General features: G+C 30.4%; 1 protein-coding gene across 1 annotated transcript; it reads right to left on the bottom strand.

The window, feature by feature from the left end:
• Positions 1-10,805: 10,805 nt before the first annotated feature.
• LOC100241517 (organic cation/carnitine transporter 2) lies at positions 10,806-12,386 on the bottom strand. Its single transcript, XM_002265170.1, has one exon. It carries the CDS (start codon positions 12,384-12,386, stop codon positions 10,806-10,808), a length of 1,581 nt encoding a protein of 526 aa, XP_002265206.1.
• Between the last annotated feature and the right edge of the window lie 7,047 nt (positions 12,387-19,433).

The raw sequence follows: 19,433 nt of genomic DNA, 5'->3' as shown, positions 1-19,433 counted from the left end.
GTGTATGAACTTGAGTCTGAGTGGGAGAGCTATGGGTGATGAAGATGCTCTCTTACAGGAAAAGAAAATGTTACTTGTACAGTAGCTGTATAGGACACGTTGGATCCCATCATGCAATCCTAATCATAAAAATTGATTCATAGAAAAAACGAGCCATTTCTCGAAGCTCGTCTGCGCAATAGTGTATGTCATAATCTGTTAGTGTGGGTACAAAACGAGTCATTCCTCTCATTGTTGGTGTCATGTTTCAAGGGATCAAATTAAATGAATATCTAGCCTGTAATCAGACCTTAAGATTGTCCGGAACCAATGAATTGCTGACTCTTGTATTGACCTGTGAAGACAAGAAATGTATTCCTAATCAGACTGCTTAATCTCACAGATGGCTGGCTTCGTGCTGTGGGACCTCCTAGGAATCTAGCTCCTCTTGTTCACACAAACAACAGATTTCTAATCTACCATGATTGCGCTCTCTAGGATTCCAAGGAATTAAGTAGAATTTACCTATAGGGAGGAATGAATAGAAACAAGGAAAAAACATCACAGACCAGTCCATAAACAATCTTCTGGTGGATGCTCCCATCATGAAGTAAAGACAAAGCAACCTTAGAATTCAAATTGCCACCCCTTGTCAGAGAAATTTAGCCCATGTAAATTAATGAAAAAGGAAGTACTAGAGGAGCGATAATGGCGATTTTGTGAAGAGTGGTCACCACATGAACATGCAATGATCTGCTACTGAAATGGTAGCACAGAAACTCCTATCAAATGATTTGTTATACAAGAGATTAAAAATCAAATTAAAAGAAAAATTAACAACCATTGATAATGGATTTGAATAGAAACAAATCCATCTTATTTACGATTTTGATGCACTGGAGAGATGGAAAGAGGAGAAGGGAAAACAAGAGAAGAAAAAAGGGATTTCAGAATTTAACTCCGGAGAAAATTTTGTTTTACTTTAATTTGAAGGTGTTGGATAGTTGGAGTGTAGGGCTACAAAAATGGGATTTCAAAGAGGACTGTCGAAGGAGAAAGGGCTGACTTCGAAGTATGGGATATTTCAAATTGGATTCTTTCAAAATTTGAAATTCTCCTTCTACTTTACCCAATTGAATTTGAATGATTATAATTTCTTTGTTTTAACTTTGACTTATGCACGATTCAATGGCTAGACTCCTAATTTCTTGATCTTTGAAACCATGTATAGTTTGCCCAAGATTAATCTTGAAATGTGCTTCAAAATTCACCTTAAAATAAAAATATGTGCTATTGTTATTTCTTAATTACTCCAATTCCCATGTTGAATTTCAAGTAATAACCTCCAACCATTTTTTTTTCACTCTTTATTTCTTCATAACCTTCATTTAAATATGAAATTTATCTAAAAATATTTCTTGTTTTAACATATGCTCTAACTTTTTGAAAAAGCTGAAAGGGTAGCAACAAAACATAGCCATCAATTATGCTTTGTTTCAAATCAAGACTCATGAAAAAAGCAAGCAACACAAGTATCTCGTGTTGAGAACACTTGCAAGAAGCTGAAAATTTTTATAATTTTTAAAAATTGAAATATCCTTTCACCCTTTTACTTTTAAAGGCCATTGTGTCCAAATCAAAGATGATAACAATTAAATTGAAATTTGGACTACATGATTCTTTGAATGCATTTGGCATACACCTGTAAGTGACAACAACAATTGGATAAGCATGGCATCTATCTTCAGTAATGTAATAATTGCCTACTTAAAAAAACAACAAGAGTTTAAGCAAAAAATAATCCAATTGTAGAAAAAAATAAAATGGTAAGAATAATACTCATCTCAAAATATTTGTAAAAATAATCTTTTGTATCCACGTAAGCATTCATATGAGGTCTTTTTTTTTTTTTTTGTAAAAAATCATAGTCACATATTGTGGTTTTACAATTTTCCTTAAAATCATAATTAATAATTATGGTTTCAAAAATATTTTTAATCCCCTCGTTTCAATGGTATTATGATTTTATATTATTTTTAAAATATTATTTATCATAATAATCATAAAACCACATTTAATAATTGTGGTTTTACAAATTTTATTAGAATCATAGTCACAGAATATTGTAGTTTTACAATTTTCTTTAGAACTACAGTTACTAACTGTGGTTTTACAAATATCTTGAAGGGAAACTCATGCAACCATACATCAACTAAAAAAAAAAAAAAGATTTTAGAACTTTGCTTTTTTCTTTATAATTTTAGTGTAAAATGGGAAAAAATATGGTTTATTCATGCATTTCAATAGTGCTTTCAAATCGATAGTGGATCTAACTTTTTGTTTGCTCAAAATCTTTAATTTTTAATTAAAATAAAATATAAAAGAAAATGTATTTTTCATAAAATAAAATAAAAAATTTGTATTTAACCTTTTATATTAATTTCATAAAAAAAATAAGTACATCCTTAAAAAAAAAAAAGTAAATTTATAAACCACAGTTAGTAACTACGGTTTTAAAAATATCTTGAAAACCACAATCACAGACTGTGGTTTTACAAATTTTTTTAGACCCACAGTTACTAACTGTGGTTTTACAAACATCTTTAAGAGGAACTTGTGTAATCATACATCAACTAAAAAAATATGAGATTTTAGAACTTTGTTTTTTCTTTTTAATTTGTGTAAATTATGGATGTACAAAAATTTCTTAACGATGTACCAAATTTCCTTAAGAATGAACCTTGGATCCCAAAGTTCATTTTGAAGTAGGAAAAATTTCTTACAATTTTCTATTGTCAATTTAATTTTTTTTTTTTCAAATTATCCTTAATAATTTTTTTCTTTACGACTACTTTAAATTTTTTTTTTTTTTGTTCATATTTTCCTTGAAATTTTGAGAAAATAATTTCACCCACATGCATTCCCATAAAATTTTATATATTTATGGTAAATAAAATATTTATTTGTTTTATAAATTTTATCACATATGAATTAAAGAAAATTATTTTTTCATATTATTTTAAAATTTTATATTTTCACATGAAAATTAATTCCAATGATTACGATTTTAGGTTATTCCATATTAAGTATGATTTGAACTTATGTCTTGGTTAAAATGTATAATTTTTTAATTACATGAAAGAAAAATAAGTTATGGTTGTAACAATTTGTTTAGTTAAAATTTCTTTCATTTAGGCCTTAGGATGCATTTGAGTCTTTTTTGTATAAATTATCAAGGAAACAAGTGAATGACATAACATCACTAATTTGAATTGACAATTTATATAAACTTAAATGTATGAACCAAACTATTATAGTTTTACAAACATGAAAAAAACTCTCAATGTGTCCCACATGATGAAATTTTTTTCTTTCGCTGTGAACATCTACGGTAGATGACCATATTTGTTGTATCCATCTATGTTATCTGAAAAGTTTCCATTTCTATAGACTGTGACATGCCATCTACATGAGTTGTCGAGTCAGATGAGACTGATGAAGTTAGAACTCGACGTACACATGGAACTTGATGTCCTTTAGTCACCCGTACATGTAATCGTGCAGCATGAGATGTCCCCTTAAGAAAAGGTTGAGGTGCAAAGGACTTTATAACAGATGAAGGTGCAATAGACTTTATAACAGGTGGGGGTGCATCCAATGATATAGATGGTTGGGGTAAAGATGGAAGTGGAGGTGAAAAAGTCTGTGTAAATGTAACATGAGGGAGAAAAGGTAAGTCTAATGATATATATGGCTCAACAAGGGTAATGGTAGATGGTATGGTAGTCTCAGGTCGAGGTGAAGGGGTTGGTATGGATACATTAGGGGGAGAGAGTGGCGACTCTAATGATACATGACTGAAATAAAGGAATGGTGGATGTGACAAGTAGATGTGAGGGTTGTACCAAAGTAGATGTTGGAGGTACATGTCATTGACTAGCTCGACGACCACCTCTTCTTCGACCTCCAATGGATGGTACTGTAACAGGTGTAATCAATGATGGTGGTCTCATGGATGGCCCGGAAGATGTGGATGACTCTTGTGTTGAGTGTATGCGATGGTCCTCTTTTATAGCACGTAAAACATCAATAGCAATTCGGTGAGTTTCCTCCAAATCATTTAAAATAGCCATCTGCGAAACGATAGTGATTTGTATAAGAAAATGAAACATGAGGCATTTGCACATAATCTAAGTTTAACATTCATTAAAAAATGGTTTTGTATCTCAAATGGTCTCACCAATAACTCAGTGGCAGAAGTTGTACTATGGAACCTCATATGATCTCTATGCAAAATAGGTGCGATTAGGCGTCGCATGATACGTCGATACCATTGCATATATGGATCATAAAAATCCATGGTAGTAATAGCAAGTGGTGTTGTCGCAATACGCTCAAAACAAGTAGCCCAAAGAGAAATATATTGAGCATGGAATGTCACCCAATCATACTGATGTCGTCCTCATCTTTCTACTAAATGTAGCTCTATATCTATCAAACAAGGTGGAGGTATCCCTTGTTGCATACGAAACTAGCATAAAACACACTCTAGTCTATGCCACTCGATAACATCAAAGCAAATTATAGGTGACATAGTTCATCAAATGTCTTCATCAGCTTGACATATAATTGGAATATGTGCAATTAAACTGTTGTATATGGCTCCCATAATACCTATAATTTTTTTTTAAAAAAATAATTAGTCACATTGGTGCAAAATGTTGCAATTTTGAAATTAACAACAAAGTCTCTTTTATAACATAGGTATTGTCCAAAATACAAATAACGTAATGTCAACATCCAAAGCTAATTAAGGCCAATGAAAAGTTAAACACAACTAAATCATTAATGAACTTGTGTCTATGCTAAAAGAGAAATACAATGTCAATGACACATCATGAAAACCCAACACCCATGTTCTTATTTGGACAAGAACAACAATTGTGACCACTTTGTTTGCACAAACCACATGTAACCAAGTTTTACCTCTTCTAACATCCATTTCATTATGCAAACGAGTAGATTTAGGTCATCCACTTGATACACATTTCATTGAATCTACAAGCACAATAATTGGACCAACATATGGCGGCCACTAGTACTCATTGGGTATGGGATCAAACAATGGTGTCCAAGTGCTAAAGTACGATTGCATAGTATAATAATGTTGAACAAATGATCAAAAATCAATTGCATGAAAATGACATGCCGCTAGAATATGACTACATGGGAATCCATATATGAGTGTTTTGCCACATATGCATCCATGCTCACGTAGGTTAACACGATATGTTTGCCTACCAAATGATATTTTTTTACTACTCCTACTGGCCTTCACATGAAACAATCCTTGAAAGTGGTCATACAAAACAACCTCATGAGAATTTGCTTTAATGACATTTGCATTAATCTTAGCATCAACATAAGGAGTCTATTCTTCACCTGAAGTAAGTCGACTAGCACCATGTTCTCTTCTTACAGCAAGGTAACTATTAACTCGATAAAATGTCAATTGAACAAATGCAATGATGAGGAAGCTTCATGCCCCTTTAAGCACACTACTGAACACTTCTGACATATTCGTAGTCATTATGTCTTATCGCCGACCTCCATCATGTGATAGTGCCTATTTCTCAAAGGGAATGACATCCAACCAGCTGAGTGCATCTTGATTAATTCTCCTAATTATGTTCACATGCATGTTGAATTTTTTTACCTCAGTTTCTAAGGCGACTCTACATAAAAGTTGTTTCAAGCATTTATCTTTAAAGGGAGTCATAAAGTTGCTAGCAAGATGGCGCATACAAATCCAATGATATGCATTTGGCTTAGACCAACCAAGATAAACATCAGCAAACGTAGCCATAATGTCCGAATGACGATCAAAGATAACAAAAAGACCTCTCTTTTGAGTTACTCGATTTCTAATACATGCCAAAAATCATCCTCAACTATCAACATTTTCACCCTCAATTAATGCAAAAAAAAAAAAAAAAAAAAAACAATTGATTATTTTCATCATACCCCATGGCAATCATTACAGTGCCCTTATACTTTCCATACAAGTGTGTACCATTAATAGCTAGCATAGGACGACAATGCTTGAAGCCTTCTATGGAAGGATGAAATGCCCAAAAGACTCGTTGAAATACCTCTTTATTTCGCTTATTACCTGAGAATGTTTTAGAAATTACAACACATCCTGGATTTGCTTGCTCTAAGGCACCAAAAAATGTGATAGTTTAGGTATGATTTATAGAACTCACCAAAAAAATTAGTTAATGTTTTACGCTTACCTTTCGAAGCCTTAGTGTATGAGATCTAGTGATCAAATCTTTCTACAACACTTGCTTGAATGGCAACCATTGAAAGTGTGAATTACGCCTTAATCATTCTTTCTATATGGGCAGCTATCAGGTTTGAGTCTAGTTGATGATGGTCTTGGTTCATGTAAAGATTGACACATGTGTGCGGGCCACTATATTTGTTGAGTTCAAATAAAGATGTCCCTTTAACAACCGTAGCACAAAGTCTCCAAGGACATTGAGACTGTTCAGCTTTCTTGTATCTTAGGACCAACAATTTCTTTATGGATGACAAAACGATATACTCTTGGTGCAAATTAATAGAGTACATTTTTACAACATATTGCAAATCTCTTTTGGAATTAAATATTTGGCCAATTGTGAACTCTCCAATTAGATATCCTGTAAGAATGTTTCCCCATGGGGCCCAATCACTTGACATAACATGACCAATGTTTTCAACATTTTCAAACTGTGGTGATGGTGCTAGATGATATTGCATTGGAGATAATTCAATTAGGTCATCTAAATCCTTTGTATCTTGATTGTTTGACAAGTTAGATCATTTCCCATCCACAACCACATATCTCATTTGTTCTTTTTCAATTGTCTCACGAACAGCTAAAAAAGATGAATTGCTTTCCCTATCCTGATTATCATCATTATGAACATCCTCGGCTCCTACATTGTCATCATCACATTGTCTTCCTTATTCATCTTCCTCATCCTCGTCCACTCTATGCTCAAAAGTAAATGGATTTTGAACATTACTAGTACCATCATTTTCACCAAGTAACAAAGGTGTGCAATTACCAATTGGTGAATTCATTTGTAAGTCAATCGGTACTTGTTCAACAAATAACTCAACTTCATCCATCTCAAATTTGTTATGCATTTCTAACATTCAAGCTACACCACTATCATCCTTTACTAAGCAAGGTTGGAATTTATTCTCTCTTTTCATAAGATACTTACAACTAAGAATGAATTAAAAATGTTCTCTATTAATGTCAGTGACTGAGTATATCATTTCTAGCAATTGTTTATATGTTTTCCCAAGAGGCACATCAATAGGTTCAACCACAACTCTATCCCCAACATAATCAAAATCGGTTTGTATTCTCACCATTTTCCCATTACAAAAACAAACTATTGCCACCAATAAATTAGACATAGTTTACCTATAAAAGAAACCAAAAAAATCAAATCAATTTCATTTTTAACAACAAAATTACATAATAGAAAACATTAGTAATAACATCAATTTGTAATGAAATAACAAATAATAATAATAGGGTTTGCTATTAACAAAAATCAAATAACAAATAACACATTAATATCCAAATAATTCAATGTTTTTCATTAATATATTTTCCTATTATTTATTACCATTAAAATTGAATAAAATGTTGTTATTTTTCCATTAACAATTAAAATGTTGTTGTTTAAGATACCCATATTAAGTGGAAAATTTTTTAAATTTGTTCAAAAATTGATTTTATATAAGTTTCAAAAATGGATGTAAAGTGTACATATTCGGCATAATTAATAGTTACGAATAAAAATATTTTAATATTTTTTTCATTTCTTTTCTCATTAAAATAATTAAAAAGGAGGAAGTGGAATAGACATATTAATACACTTTTGCTTATATCTTGTTAATTTTTAAAATTTTCTAATTCAATTCAATTTTTACATTTTATAATTAAATAAGTTAAATTTTAAGTAAAAACTTATATTTTCTATATATTAAATTTATTTTTAGTGTTATTTCTTTTTTCTTTTTTTCTTTTTTAATAATATAACATTTTGGTAATGATTTTACATGTAATTAATGAAAGTTTTACTTAAAAGTAACATTAATAATAACATTTTTAAAATATAATTTTGATTTGTTTAAAAAGGAGGACTAAGTGTTTTTTGAGAATTTTTTTTTTTCAAATATTTTACATTTTCATACAATATCATTCCAAAGTCCGTTTTTAAGACTTATTACCAATTTAATAAATTTAAAATACTTGAAAAAAATAAATTAAAATATACCCAATAAGGCCATTTTTATCATTTACATCCTTGACTCTCCCAACTTTTATACAATTTAATAAGTTCAAAAATAATAATTAAAATATTAATTTCTTTCTTCTTTCTATTAAATATTATAAGATTTGTAGGATCTATGTACACATGTATTATCCATTCTTAAGTAGTAATTTAACTAATTTAATTTTTTAATTATCTAGTTGGCCAAAATGGGAAATCTAAAATAAATATTAATGGAATATAAATATTAAATACTGGGTGTGCTAAAAGAAAAAAAAAAACAAAAATATGTCACATATTTAGTAATAACATTTATAGATTGAAAATAAATGAAATTTAATTTTTTTAAAATTTCAAACAGAAATGGGCATAAACAAGACGTTGGAAATTGCAGGAAAAGTGGGCATAAAACAAGGGGTTGATAATTGCAAGGAAAGTAACCATAAAACATTAATTATTGCTTTTGATTTGATTCTTTTTTTCTTTTCTTTTTTTGTGTTTTTAATATTTCGTTTTCCTCGTTGGTTAGTGAAAAAGCTAAGAAAAATGAGGCCAAACAAACTCATGAACCACTTGTTCGATTTGATTATTTGTTTATTTTTGGTATTTTTAATGTTTCATTTTTCTTTGTTTGGCTAGTGAAAAAGCTGAGGAAAATAAGAGGAAAAAAACTCATTAACCACTTCTCTCCTCAAATCCATTTACCCAAATATTTGGTTATTATTTTACCCAAAATTAAATTGCTTCAAAAACTTACCTGTGAGATGTTACTGATGGGAACTGCTGGTGCTGGTGGGAGCCGCATACAGTGAAGAGAGAAAATGAAGTTATGGTTTCAAATAAAAAAAACTTTGGGATAAAAGTATGCCGATGGTTTCCAATAAAAAACAAGGGCCTTTGGAATAAAAGTGGGTTGAATGGAAAGAAAAGTCAAAGATAAAATGCTGATGTGGACTTATTTTGGTTCTTTTTTTAAAAATAAAGGTTATTTGGCTACAAACTCAAAAAACAATATATAGTACTTTTGATTACCTTGACCTGGTCATCCAAGGTGAAACAGTTCTTAAAATAGTTCTATAACATGCAAATTCCCATTTATAGAGATAGCAGCCAAAAGAGGATGGAAAGTGTAGGAGGGAAGAAAATGAGGTCGAGGAGAAAAAGAAGATCAAACTGAAGGTGCAATTAGGTTTTAGAATTTTGAGTGGTTCTCGTTGGAGATTGAAGAAGAGTATTGTTATATTTTAGGAAAATAGGATGGGTCTAATTAGGGATTGTAATTCATGTTGGCAGGTTGTATCATGCCAAAACTTGTTGTAAATAATAATTAGATTAAAAGTATAAACTTAAATACCATCTAATTATTAAATCAATAATGCGTTGTGTAATCCATTTAATCATCAAGTTTTATGTAATAATTAGATCAAATCATGTCTTTCTTCAATTAATATGATTAACTTCTCAACTTATTTAATCATGAAGTCCTATTTAATGATCATATTGACTTCGGTCTTATTTGAGTCAATATGATTAATTTCTTAACCTAATATGTTTATGACTTAATTGGCTTATTTATTCAAAATTAGATTTTAAATAAGTCAAATATAGGTTAAATAGGTTGTAATTATAATATATCAAGTTAATCAACATAATTATTAAATATAGGTTAATTTGGATCAAATTATTGTTATACAAGTTGAACTAAAAAATAACTATTTATCAAACGGATTACCCAATTCAACACAAATTTAAACCTAATACAATTATTTTCAACTCAATAGGTGGTTTTGCTTATAAATTGTATCAAATTTTGTCACTCTTAGATCTAAATATATAAGATTGTATTAAAATATTTTTTTGTAATTATTTTTTGTAAAATTACTTTTTTCCCACAACATTTGTTTTGAAAGTTTAAAAATAGATAGAAATAAAATTTCTTAAAAAAATATCTATTTTTTGTAGTGTACTTTTATGTTATTTTCTTTATCTTTATCTTTTTTCATAGCTTACAATGATCTCGATTTCTTTTCTTTTCTTTTTTTGTAATGTACTTTTACGTTATTTTCTTCTTCTTTTTTTCACGGCCTACAATGATCTCAATTTCTTTTCTTTTCTTTTCTTTTTTTAAATTAGGTTTGAATTCATGTCTCCATTAATTGAAGTGCAATTATCCCTTGAGTCAAGGAGCTATTACCATGATAGATCCAAATGTAAATTACAATTGAATTTGCAAAGGATACCTTCTAAACATTATTATTGCAATTACATAAATGGGAAAATAAAAAGGAAACATACTTAAATTATGGCACATTGATGAGCAAAGGACAGCCTCCCTAGTAATATAGTGGCATCTTAAATCACAAGTACTATGTTTGACAGCAATTGGTACATATTTCAAACATGTCCACCAATTTGTTTTCTATAATGTAATGCATCTCCCTGGAATTAATCCATCTTAGAAGCAAATCAGACAAAACATTATCAGCATGCATTGGCCTCCTTGTGCTCTTGTTCTTCCATGGTATCACAAAGAGACAAGCCCTTTGTCTCCGGCAAACAAACCACAAACAACCCACAACACAAAATCAACAACCCAAAAACTCCATAGGACAAAAACGCATTCGTCTTCCCCGCAGCAATCAATATTGTACTGACCGTGCCGCTGGACATGAGCGCTTGCCTCACCATGGCTACCGCCAAGCTCCTCACACAAGTTGGGAACAGTTCAAGTGTGTATATCATTAACACAGAGAAGACGGTGCAGGCGCAGAAGAAGGATATCAGCTCCAGCCCCACCTGCAATTCCTTCATTCCATGGCCTACCACCACACACATTATACTAGACACCCCACTGATGGTGGTCAAAGCCAGCACTGAGCTTCTCCTGCTCCATTTACCTATATAGAACATGGTGATCAATGATGAGGGCATCTCAGCCAAGACGTTAAGCGTCACACTCAAATAGAGATTGTATGCTAAGTTTCCGACCCCCAATGGCATGCCATAGTACATAATTCCAATCCCAAATGCAATTACCATAACTGCAAGTAATCTTCGAGAAGCCCATCTTTTCTCCAGCAACATCTTGATTGATAAATGAAGATTCATCTTCATCTTTTCCTGTTTGAGCAATGCCCCTGATAGACACAAGTCTAAAGACTTTAAACTTGTATTATTCTCCATGGGTGCTAGTTTTTCCAGTGTTGCTAATGCTTCTTCTTTCCGCCCTTGCATGAAAAGCCATCTTGGAGACTCGCAGACTAGGAAACGGATTAAAAGGCAGTAGAAAATTGCTGGAATGGAAGTCCATACGTAGAGAAGTCTCCATGAGGAGCTCCTATTCATATAAGCCATAGCTGGCAATGACAGAAACCCTAGGGTGCAACAGAGAAAGCCGATGGTCCCCACTTGGCCACGCCAAGCATTTCCAACTGTTTCTGTTGATAACACAAGGGCGGAAGCTCCAATTGATGCCCTCCCAAAACCACTGATAAATCTTAATGCTGAGTACATCCAAATGTTGGTAGAGAAGACAGTTAAAAGCGCTGCGACAGACATAGTGAGACATGAGAGGAATAGCATGTTCTTACGGCCAAATGATGAGTCCGCCACTGGAGCTAGAAGAAATCCACCAAGCAAGCACCCCATGAAGAAAGAGGTAGCAGGCAGGCCTTTGATGATCGAATTGACGCATTCAAGCGACCATTCTGATATGAAAAATGTGTATGCAGGCTTGTCCCACTCCCATGCGGTCTTGGGCAGTAGGCAAATGTTGGAACCTGAGTTGCAATCCTCAGTACTGAGATGATTGCAGTGCCATGTTGGCTCCGCGTCAGTGAAGATGGAGATGAATGTTTGTTGCCCATCAAACAACCATGCCAAAGATACAAGGATGGCATGTAGCAACTGTGCCCATGCAAAGCCTCCTATGCTTTGCTCGATGAACTCATCGAGGGAAGGAAGCACTTTCTCAACGCTTGGCGTTTCAGACTCTATCGAACTAGATGGTGAAAGAGGCTGAGATAACTCAGATTGGGAGAGCAAGGGGGTTGCATTGGCCATTCTGCTGATCTAGGGTTTTGATGTTAATTCTCTGGATGGTGATGGAAAGCCAAAACATACGAGTATTTATACACTAAGAAGGAAAACAGTACGAGAAGTTGGAATCCCAATTTGTTTTCAATGGTTAAAAATATTAGAACTTCTTAAAATTACGATCAAATAAATTCTTATTTTATTTAACAAGTGTTTTCGAAAAAAAATGTTTGAGAGTAATTTTAAAAATTATTTTCTAATATTTTATAAAACGAAAGCTTATTTGTAAAATTAAAATATTTTTAATATGTTTTTTATATTTTTAAATATATTTTAAAACTAACTTTTATTTGTAATACTTTTTTTTTAATCATTTCATATTTATATAATTATTTTTTAAAACAATTTACAATAACTAAAAAAACAAATAAAAGATGTTATTTAAAAATAATTTAGGACATATTTGATAACCATTTTCGAAAACAATTATGAAAAATAGTTTTTGAGCTAATTTTTGTAAAATAAGTCTTTTTGAAAACCTAAAATGTTTTTAAACTGTTTTTAATATTTTAAAATATGTTTTAAAAATAATTTTTATATCTTATATTTTATTTTTAATCATTTTATATGTTTGTATAATTATATTTTAAAACAGCCCTCAAAAAAACAAATAAAAACAGTAAAAAACAATTAAATGATGTTATTTGAAAGCACTTTATTTTCTATTCTTTAATGATAGAAAACATAAAACAGCTTTTTCTTGTCAAAGTATTTTTTGTATTTTTTATACTAGAGAACAAAAATTATTCCCAAATAGTCTTTTATTTTCTGTTTTTTAGGGATAAAATATGCTTCCTGTTTGTTTTTCTAAAACTAAAAAAATAAAAAATAAAAAACTATTTTCAAAACGTATAGATCCACTTTAACTTTTATGTAATCGGCCACTTGTTTTCTACTGCGATTAATTTGGCTACCATATCGTCCAAATACGTTATATGTAATACTGAAATTCGCACTTCACGTGATCCCAGCTTGCATCAGCTGTGAAGTCTTCAATTACGGCAAGGAAGCTATTATATATCCTTGCAATTTCAAAATAGTTCATCATGGGCTTTGATACTACTCTTCAAGTGAATGATGATGGATTGAATTGAAAGACAATTGTAATTAACGTATGAACAAATTTTCAAACCAAATACCCTACACCGCACACTAACGTCCAAGGCAATAAGTTGAGGTGGATTAATTATGCATGCTCAAGGAATGGAATCAATATTAATTAATGAATAAAATACGTCGAGTAGTAGCTAAAGAATCAAGAGATAGATTTATATGTATAATTGTTATAGTGATTCTTTTAATAATTATGAGAATATAAACTTAAAGTCAAAACCTAATATCATAATTTCCAAAGAGAATATAATATTTTCATAGATATGAATTAATTACTTTGATATGTCAAAATAGAATTTTTTTTTTTTTTTTAAAAAAAAAATATTTTTCTAATTTTCATATTAAAAGTTTTTTTTTTTTAACTCGAGATCATTAATTTAAAGTTAGAACCTGATCATCACTAGAAGGTCTTAATTTTCATTAGATTTTTTTCTTTTTTTCTTTTTTAGCTTATTGGATAAAAAAAAATGTTTTGGCTTATTTAAAGTATAATGGAACCAAGTCTTATTGTCTATTTTGTAATCTTATCATCACTAGAAGTACCCGTTACATGTTAATCAAATCATGTACACACATGAAAAGAAAATAAAGGAAAAACATGAAATTTTATAGTAATATACTTACTTTAATAATGAAAAATTGGATTTTTTATAACTTTATTCATATTGCCTTTTTGGTCACCATGCCCATAAATTTGAGTTATTCAAGACCAATCGCAAAAGGAGGTATTTGGCAAATCAACTTAATGATTTAATGACTTAATAGCTTAATTTCACTCACTCAGTAAATTAAACATATTTAATAAAATAATTTAATATATATTATAACTTAAAATTATTTTAAATATTAAGTCAAAATAATTAATTTATTTATTTTTAATATCAAATCCTTTTTAACTTATTTGCCCACACAACAATATATTTTAAAATTATAATTTTAAATCTATAACTCATTTTTTATGCTAAAAATTTTATGATTATTTTATTTATCTACATTAATACTATAGATATAGATATTTTATAAATAAATTTAATTTATTTAAGATTAATGAAAATAAATATGAATTAAAATCAATGAGATAAATATTAGTTAAAATTAATAAAAACAAATATATCAATACGATAATTTATAATAAATTTAAAGTTAACTTTATCAAATAACTAATAATAAATTTCAAATTAATAATTTAATAATAATTAACTTAAAATCAAATAATAAGTATTAAGTTTTATCCAATACAACTTCAACAGTCATTCTTGCTCAAAAATCAAAGTAAGGTCATGGTCAACTACAAGCTATATATTGCTTCGAAGATAACTCCATGGATCAAATGCCAAAATATGATTGTAAGATAGATTTCTAGTGAAAATCCTACTTTGGAGAAAATTATGTTGACCATCGACTCTCGCATGCACCAAATTAGTGAGTATATTTGAGGCTAGTGTCACTGTCTTCATTCATTATCCAGCGAGGATGCATTCCAGGTTCCAGCTTGCGTGTCCTGGGGAATTCTGCAATACTACTGATGTACCACAACTATCCTGTACGTTACATTACTCTCGTTAATCATCTGGCATTCTGCAGTGCCCAATTCGAATACCTTGTGGAGTAATTCAAGATTCTTGCAGCTAGCAGGAGATGTTAACTATTGAGAAACCGATTAGATATGTCAATTGACATCCACTAGTCCGAGGCATGATAACGGGACGGGCTCAATAGCGGAGCGGGTTTGGTTAATCATTCTTTAATTTATATCCATCCACACTTCTCCTCTAGAAAATAAAAAAATAAATATTATAAATTTGTATAATTTATTTTTATAAATAAATAAATAAATATATATATATATATATATATATATCAATTAAAATTTATTTTTATTTAATATTATCTCATATGAGCACCCAAATCCAATCCTTGAAAAATAAAATGAAATGAAAAACTAAAACAATTCGCATGTATCTAATAACAAAAAAAAACAAAAAAACATTTTTTGCTTATCTAGTTATAATGAAATTATACTGTAATCCTTTAATAATATTTTTCGTCTTAATTTTATAAAAATAAATTAATAAAATAAAATAAATAAATAAATAAAAGAAGGAGAATTTCGGTGGCTATCCCATTAATTACCCCCTTTAATTTAACATTCCCTAAAAACAATTTAGCTCTTTCAACAAAGTGAATTGTTCAACGTTCTTCCTGTATTGAATATTCATACCACAATATAGTGTTTCTTTCACCACTTACTTTTTCAGTCTGATAACTGATCATAAGTGATTTGTGAGTTATTATAAGTAATTTCTTGCTTTGAAAAGAACATCTTAAAGATACATTTAAGTTGAAATATGCTAATATATATATATATATATATATATATATATATATATATGCATTGATATGAAAATCAAAGCCCTTCAATAAAAGATCAACATGTCAATTTAATTAAATATAAGCTAGTGATAAGAAATAGAATGTTTTGGTTAAACACTCAAAATGATATTATAAAATGTCTAAAAACTTGTGTCAATGATTCATTTTGTATGTGATGCTTAAGACTTGGACATGTTAATTTTAAAGGATTGAAATTGTTGAACAAGAAAACTATAATGAGAATGATTGTCTTTTAAAGATCATTAAGACCACTTATATGAAGGATGCTTATTTGAAAAACATTTCCGAAAAAGTTTTCCAAAAGAAACAATTACAAGAGCACAGAACTCTAGAGCTTATTGTATACAACCCAATTCATCCAAACTCTTTTGATAATAATAAATATTTTTTACTTGTCATTGTGATTTTAGTAGAAAAATAATTGGTAGTGTTTTTTTAAGGAAAAATATGAAGTATTAATGCTTTTAAGAAATTTAAAGCAGGAGGAAATTCATATTAAAGAATTTGAAGAATATCATGAAAATCATGAAATCATTGGCCTTTAACGGTTCCATTTACTCCACAACAAATAGCATAGTTGAAAGACAAAATAAAAGGATTCTTGACATGACTCGAAGTATATTGAAGAGTAAGAAGATGTCTAAATGATTTTAGACTGAAACAGTTGGTTGTGTAGTTTTATTTGTCAAAGTATTCTCCTAATTGAAGTTTATGGAATGAAATACCACAACAAGCTTGGAATGAAAGAAAGTCAAGTATTTCACATGAGGGTATTAGGAAGCACTAATATTAATACAACCTACTCAAAATGACCCTCACTTGAGTTTATATAAAAGAGAAAGCTTTTGGAACCACCTTGAGACATTTGCACCTCCCTACCAGTGGAGGAGTATAGAGAATTCTAGAGAACCCTAATGACATTGACACATCTATACACAAGAAGGGAAAATAAGGGCAATGTGTGGAGAATGCTAAAGAGTTCTAAAGACGTCTTGTGCTTAGCTTGTACATAGAATTTGTATAAGACATTCCAAATAATTCTAGAGTAGTGGAAAACCTTTGAGGTATCTAGAGAGTTCTATAGGTGTCTATAAATAGAAAATGACTTTATTTAGTAAAAGTACCAAGCACTTCAGTCTTATAAGCTTTGTAAAGCATTCTAGTGCAACACAAGTTCCTTTCTTTCAAAGTCTCTTAGTGTTATTTTCTTCATTGTTCCTAACTTATGAGTTGTGTTATGCTACTTAGCATAGCAAGTTAAGACCAAGGTTAAGTTAGCAACATCAAGAGGCTTGAGTTATCTAAGCGCTGAATATGAACTTGGGAAACACCTAAAAGCAATTAAAGTTAGATGATAAGATTGAAAAATATATTTTCATTGGTTATAACTTAAGCTCTAAAGGCTACAAGTAATACAATCCAAACAATAAAAAGATCATTATTAGTAAAGTTGTAAAATTTAATGAAGAAACATGGAATTGGAGTAGTCAAGAAGGTAACTATAATACTCCTCCCCACCATAAAAATGAAAAAATATAAATAAATAAAAACAAACAAAAGGAAGCTTATAAGATATTGCTACTCCATTTTCATCACCATCTCCATCAACTCATGAAGTTCTAATAACATCATCTTGGAAAGTTAAAGTAAAAGAACACCACGTTTTAGAAGTTCAAAAGAGATTTATGAAGAAACAAAAATTAAAATGATCTAACCTTCTTTTGTTTTTTTGAAAATTGTGAACCAATAAGTTTTGAAGAACCAATTGGTCCAATTCGAAATCGAAGATGGAAAGATGGTATGAATGATGAAAAGAAGAATGCAAAAGGGGAAGTGGAGAAACACAAAGCAAAATTAGTGGCTAAGTGCTACAAGCAACACCAAGGCATCCATTATATGAATAAGAAATCAGTGATTACGTTATCAAAAAATCTAGTTTTCCATGATTGAAGTAAGTATATTAGATACAAGATATCATTTTATTAAAGAGTGCAGTATGAAGAATGAAATGCAATAAGAATTTGCAAAATCTCGAGATCAAATTGTAGATATTTTTACTAAGTTTTTGAAGTTCGAAAATTTTAGAAGGTTGATAGTTCGAAAGTTAAACTTAATTTAAAAACTTTATAAATATTATAATTAGATTTAGATTATGGTTTTTTTTTAACTTAATGATGAATGCAATTTGCTTTCAAACTTTACTTATTTGTTTTTAAATTTTTCTTAACTTTCAACTTATTTACCAATATTTTTAACGGAATGGAAAAAATATATGACTTTTTTCTTAATCTAAAAAGCTAACAGATTCAGATTTCCACCACCCAACTCTTATATATGTGAGGTGGTCGTAAAACCAAAAACATCTAGGCACAACATTCAAATAATTAGGAATTTGAATAATGCATTAATATGTTGACTTTTAGAATATAGCCGAATGAGGTGCCAATGAAAGCTAAGTAATCCAATGATAGTTTCGATGTCATATGTTGTAATTGGACCACTTATAGGGATGGCAACCGAGGCACCCCCTATCTCATTCCCGTCCCAAAATATATAATTATTTTTCACCCCCTTCCCAAACCTAAGGTAGGGTGGGGTAATGCACTTTCACTACTGTTTTCAAACAAAAATTATAATCTTGTCCTTACCCCACCTTAGACATGCAAATCTCAAATCCAAAATGAAATTCAACTCCTAAAGAGAAAAATCTCCTCAAAGATGCAACAAATTGCATCAATTTGAAGGGAAAAAACAAAATACTCATGAGAAAAGGCCAATTAAGGAGGTTGAACTTGAAATAAGGTTCAAAGTTGAAACTAGGTCCCAAGAATCTAATGCCCTCATCCAATTAGAGAGGAATCAGGGCCTAAATTGTTGTTGGGACTTACTTGTAGAGATTGACCTCACTGGGGCTCTTGGGCCTAAATTGTTTGGCTTGGGTTGATATCTGTTGAACACCTGAACCCTAGAATGAGAATCCAGTGGAAGGCAGGCATGTAAATAGGTTGGGCTAGGTTGGGCTGAAACCATTTTGACATGGGACAATTTGGGCTCAGGACAGCCTTAGTTAGGCCCAAGTGGGCTGTCAAAAATTTAGTGTTTGTTTGTCATCTGCTTTGAAAAACAGATTCTTATTTTTTAAAAATTAGTGAAAACCATTTTCAAAAATTGTTCTCAAATTTTTATTTTTTAAAAAAATTAGCATGATTCTTAATTTAGGCCAATTCTAGGCCTATAAAGAATCATTTTTAGAATTTTCCAAAACTGATTTTTAAGAAATGCTTTCAAAAAATTCCAAGCAGACTTTTAGGGCCTGTTTGTTTAGTGTTTTCAAGAACTGTTTTCTGTTCTTGAAAACAAAAAACACAAAAAACTCGTTTGGTTGAGAGGGTTGTTTTTGTTTTTATTGTTTCCCGTGTTCTCAAAATGACACTGTTTAGAGAACAACAAAATGTTGTTTTCCCTGTTTTTTTACTGTTTACAGAACAAAATTAAACAAAAAAAAAA

This window comes from Vitis vinifera, chromosome 19 (genome assembly GCF_030704535.1).
Source record: "Vitis vinifera cultivar Pinot Noir 40024 chromosome 19, ASM3070453v1".
Lineage (NCBI taxonomy): Eukaryota > Viridiplantae > Streptophyta > Magnoliopsida > Vitales > Vitaceae > Vitis > Vitis vinifera.
The sequence above is the reverse complement of the archived record's forward strand: the minus strand, read 5'-3'. Positions and strand labels throughout refer to the sequence as shown.

Coding starts and splice junctions, on each gene's coding strand:
- LOC100241517 (XM_002265170.1), bottom strand. CDS start 12,386: ATGGCCAATGCAACCCCCTTGCTCTCCCAATCTGAGTTATCTCAGCCT.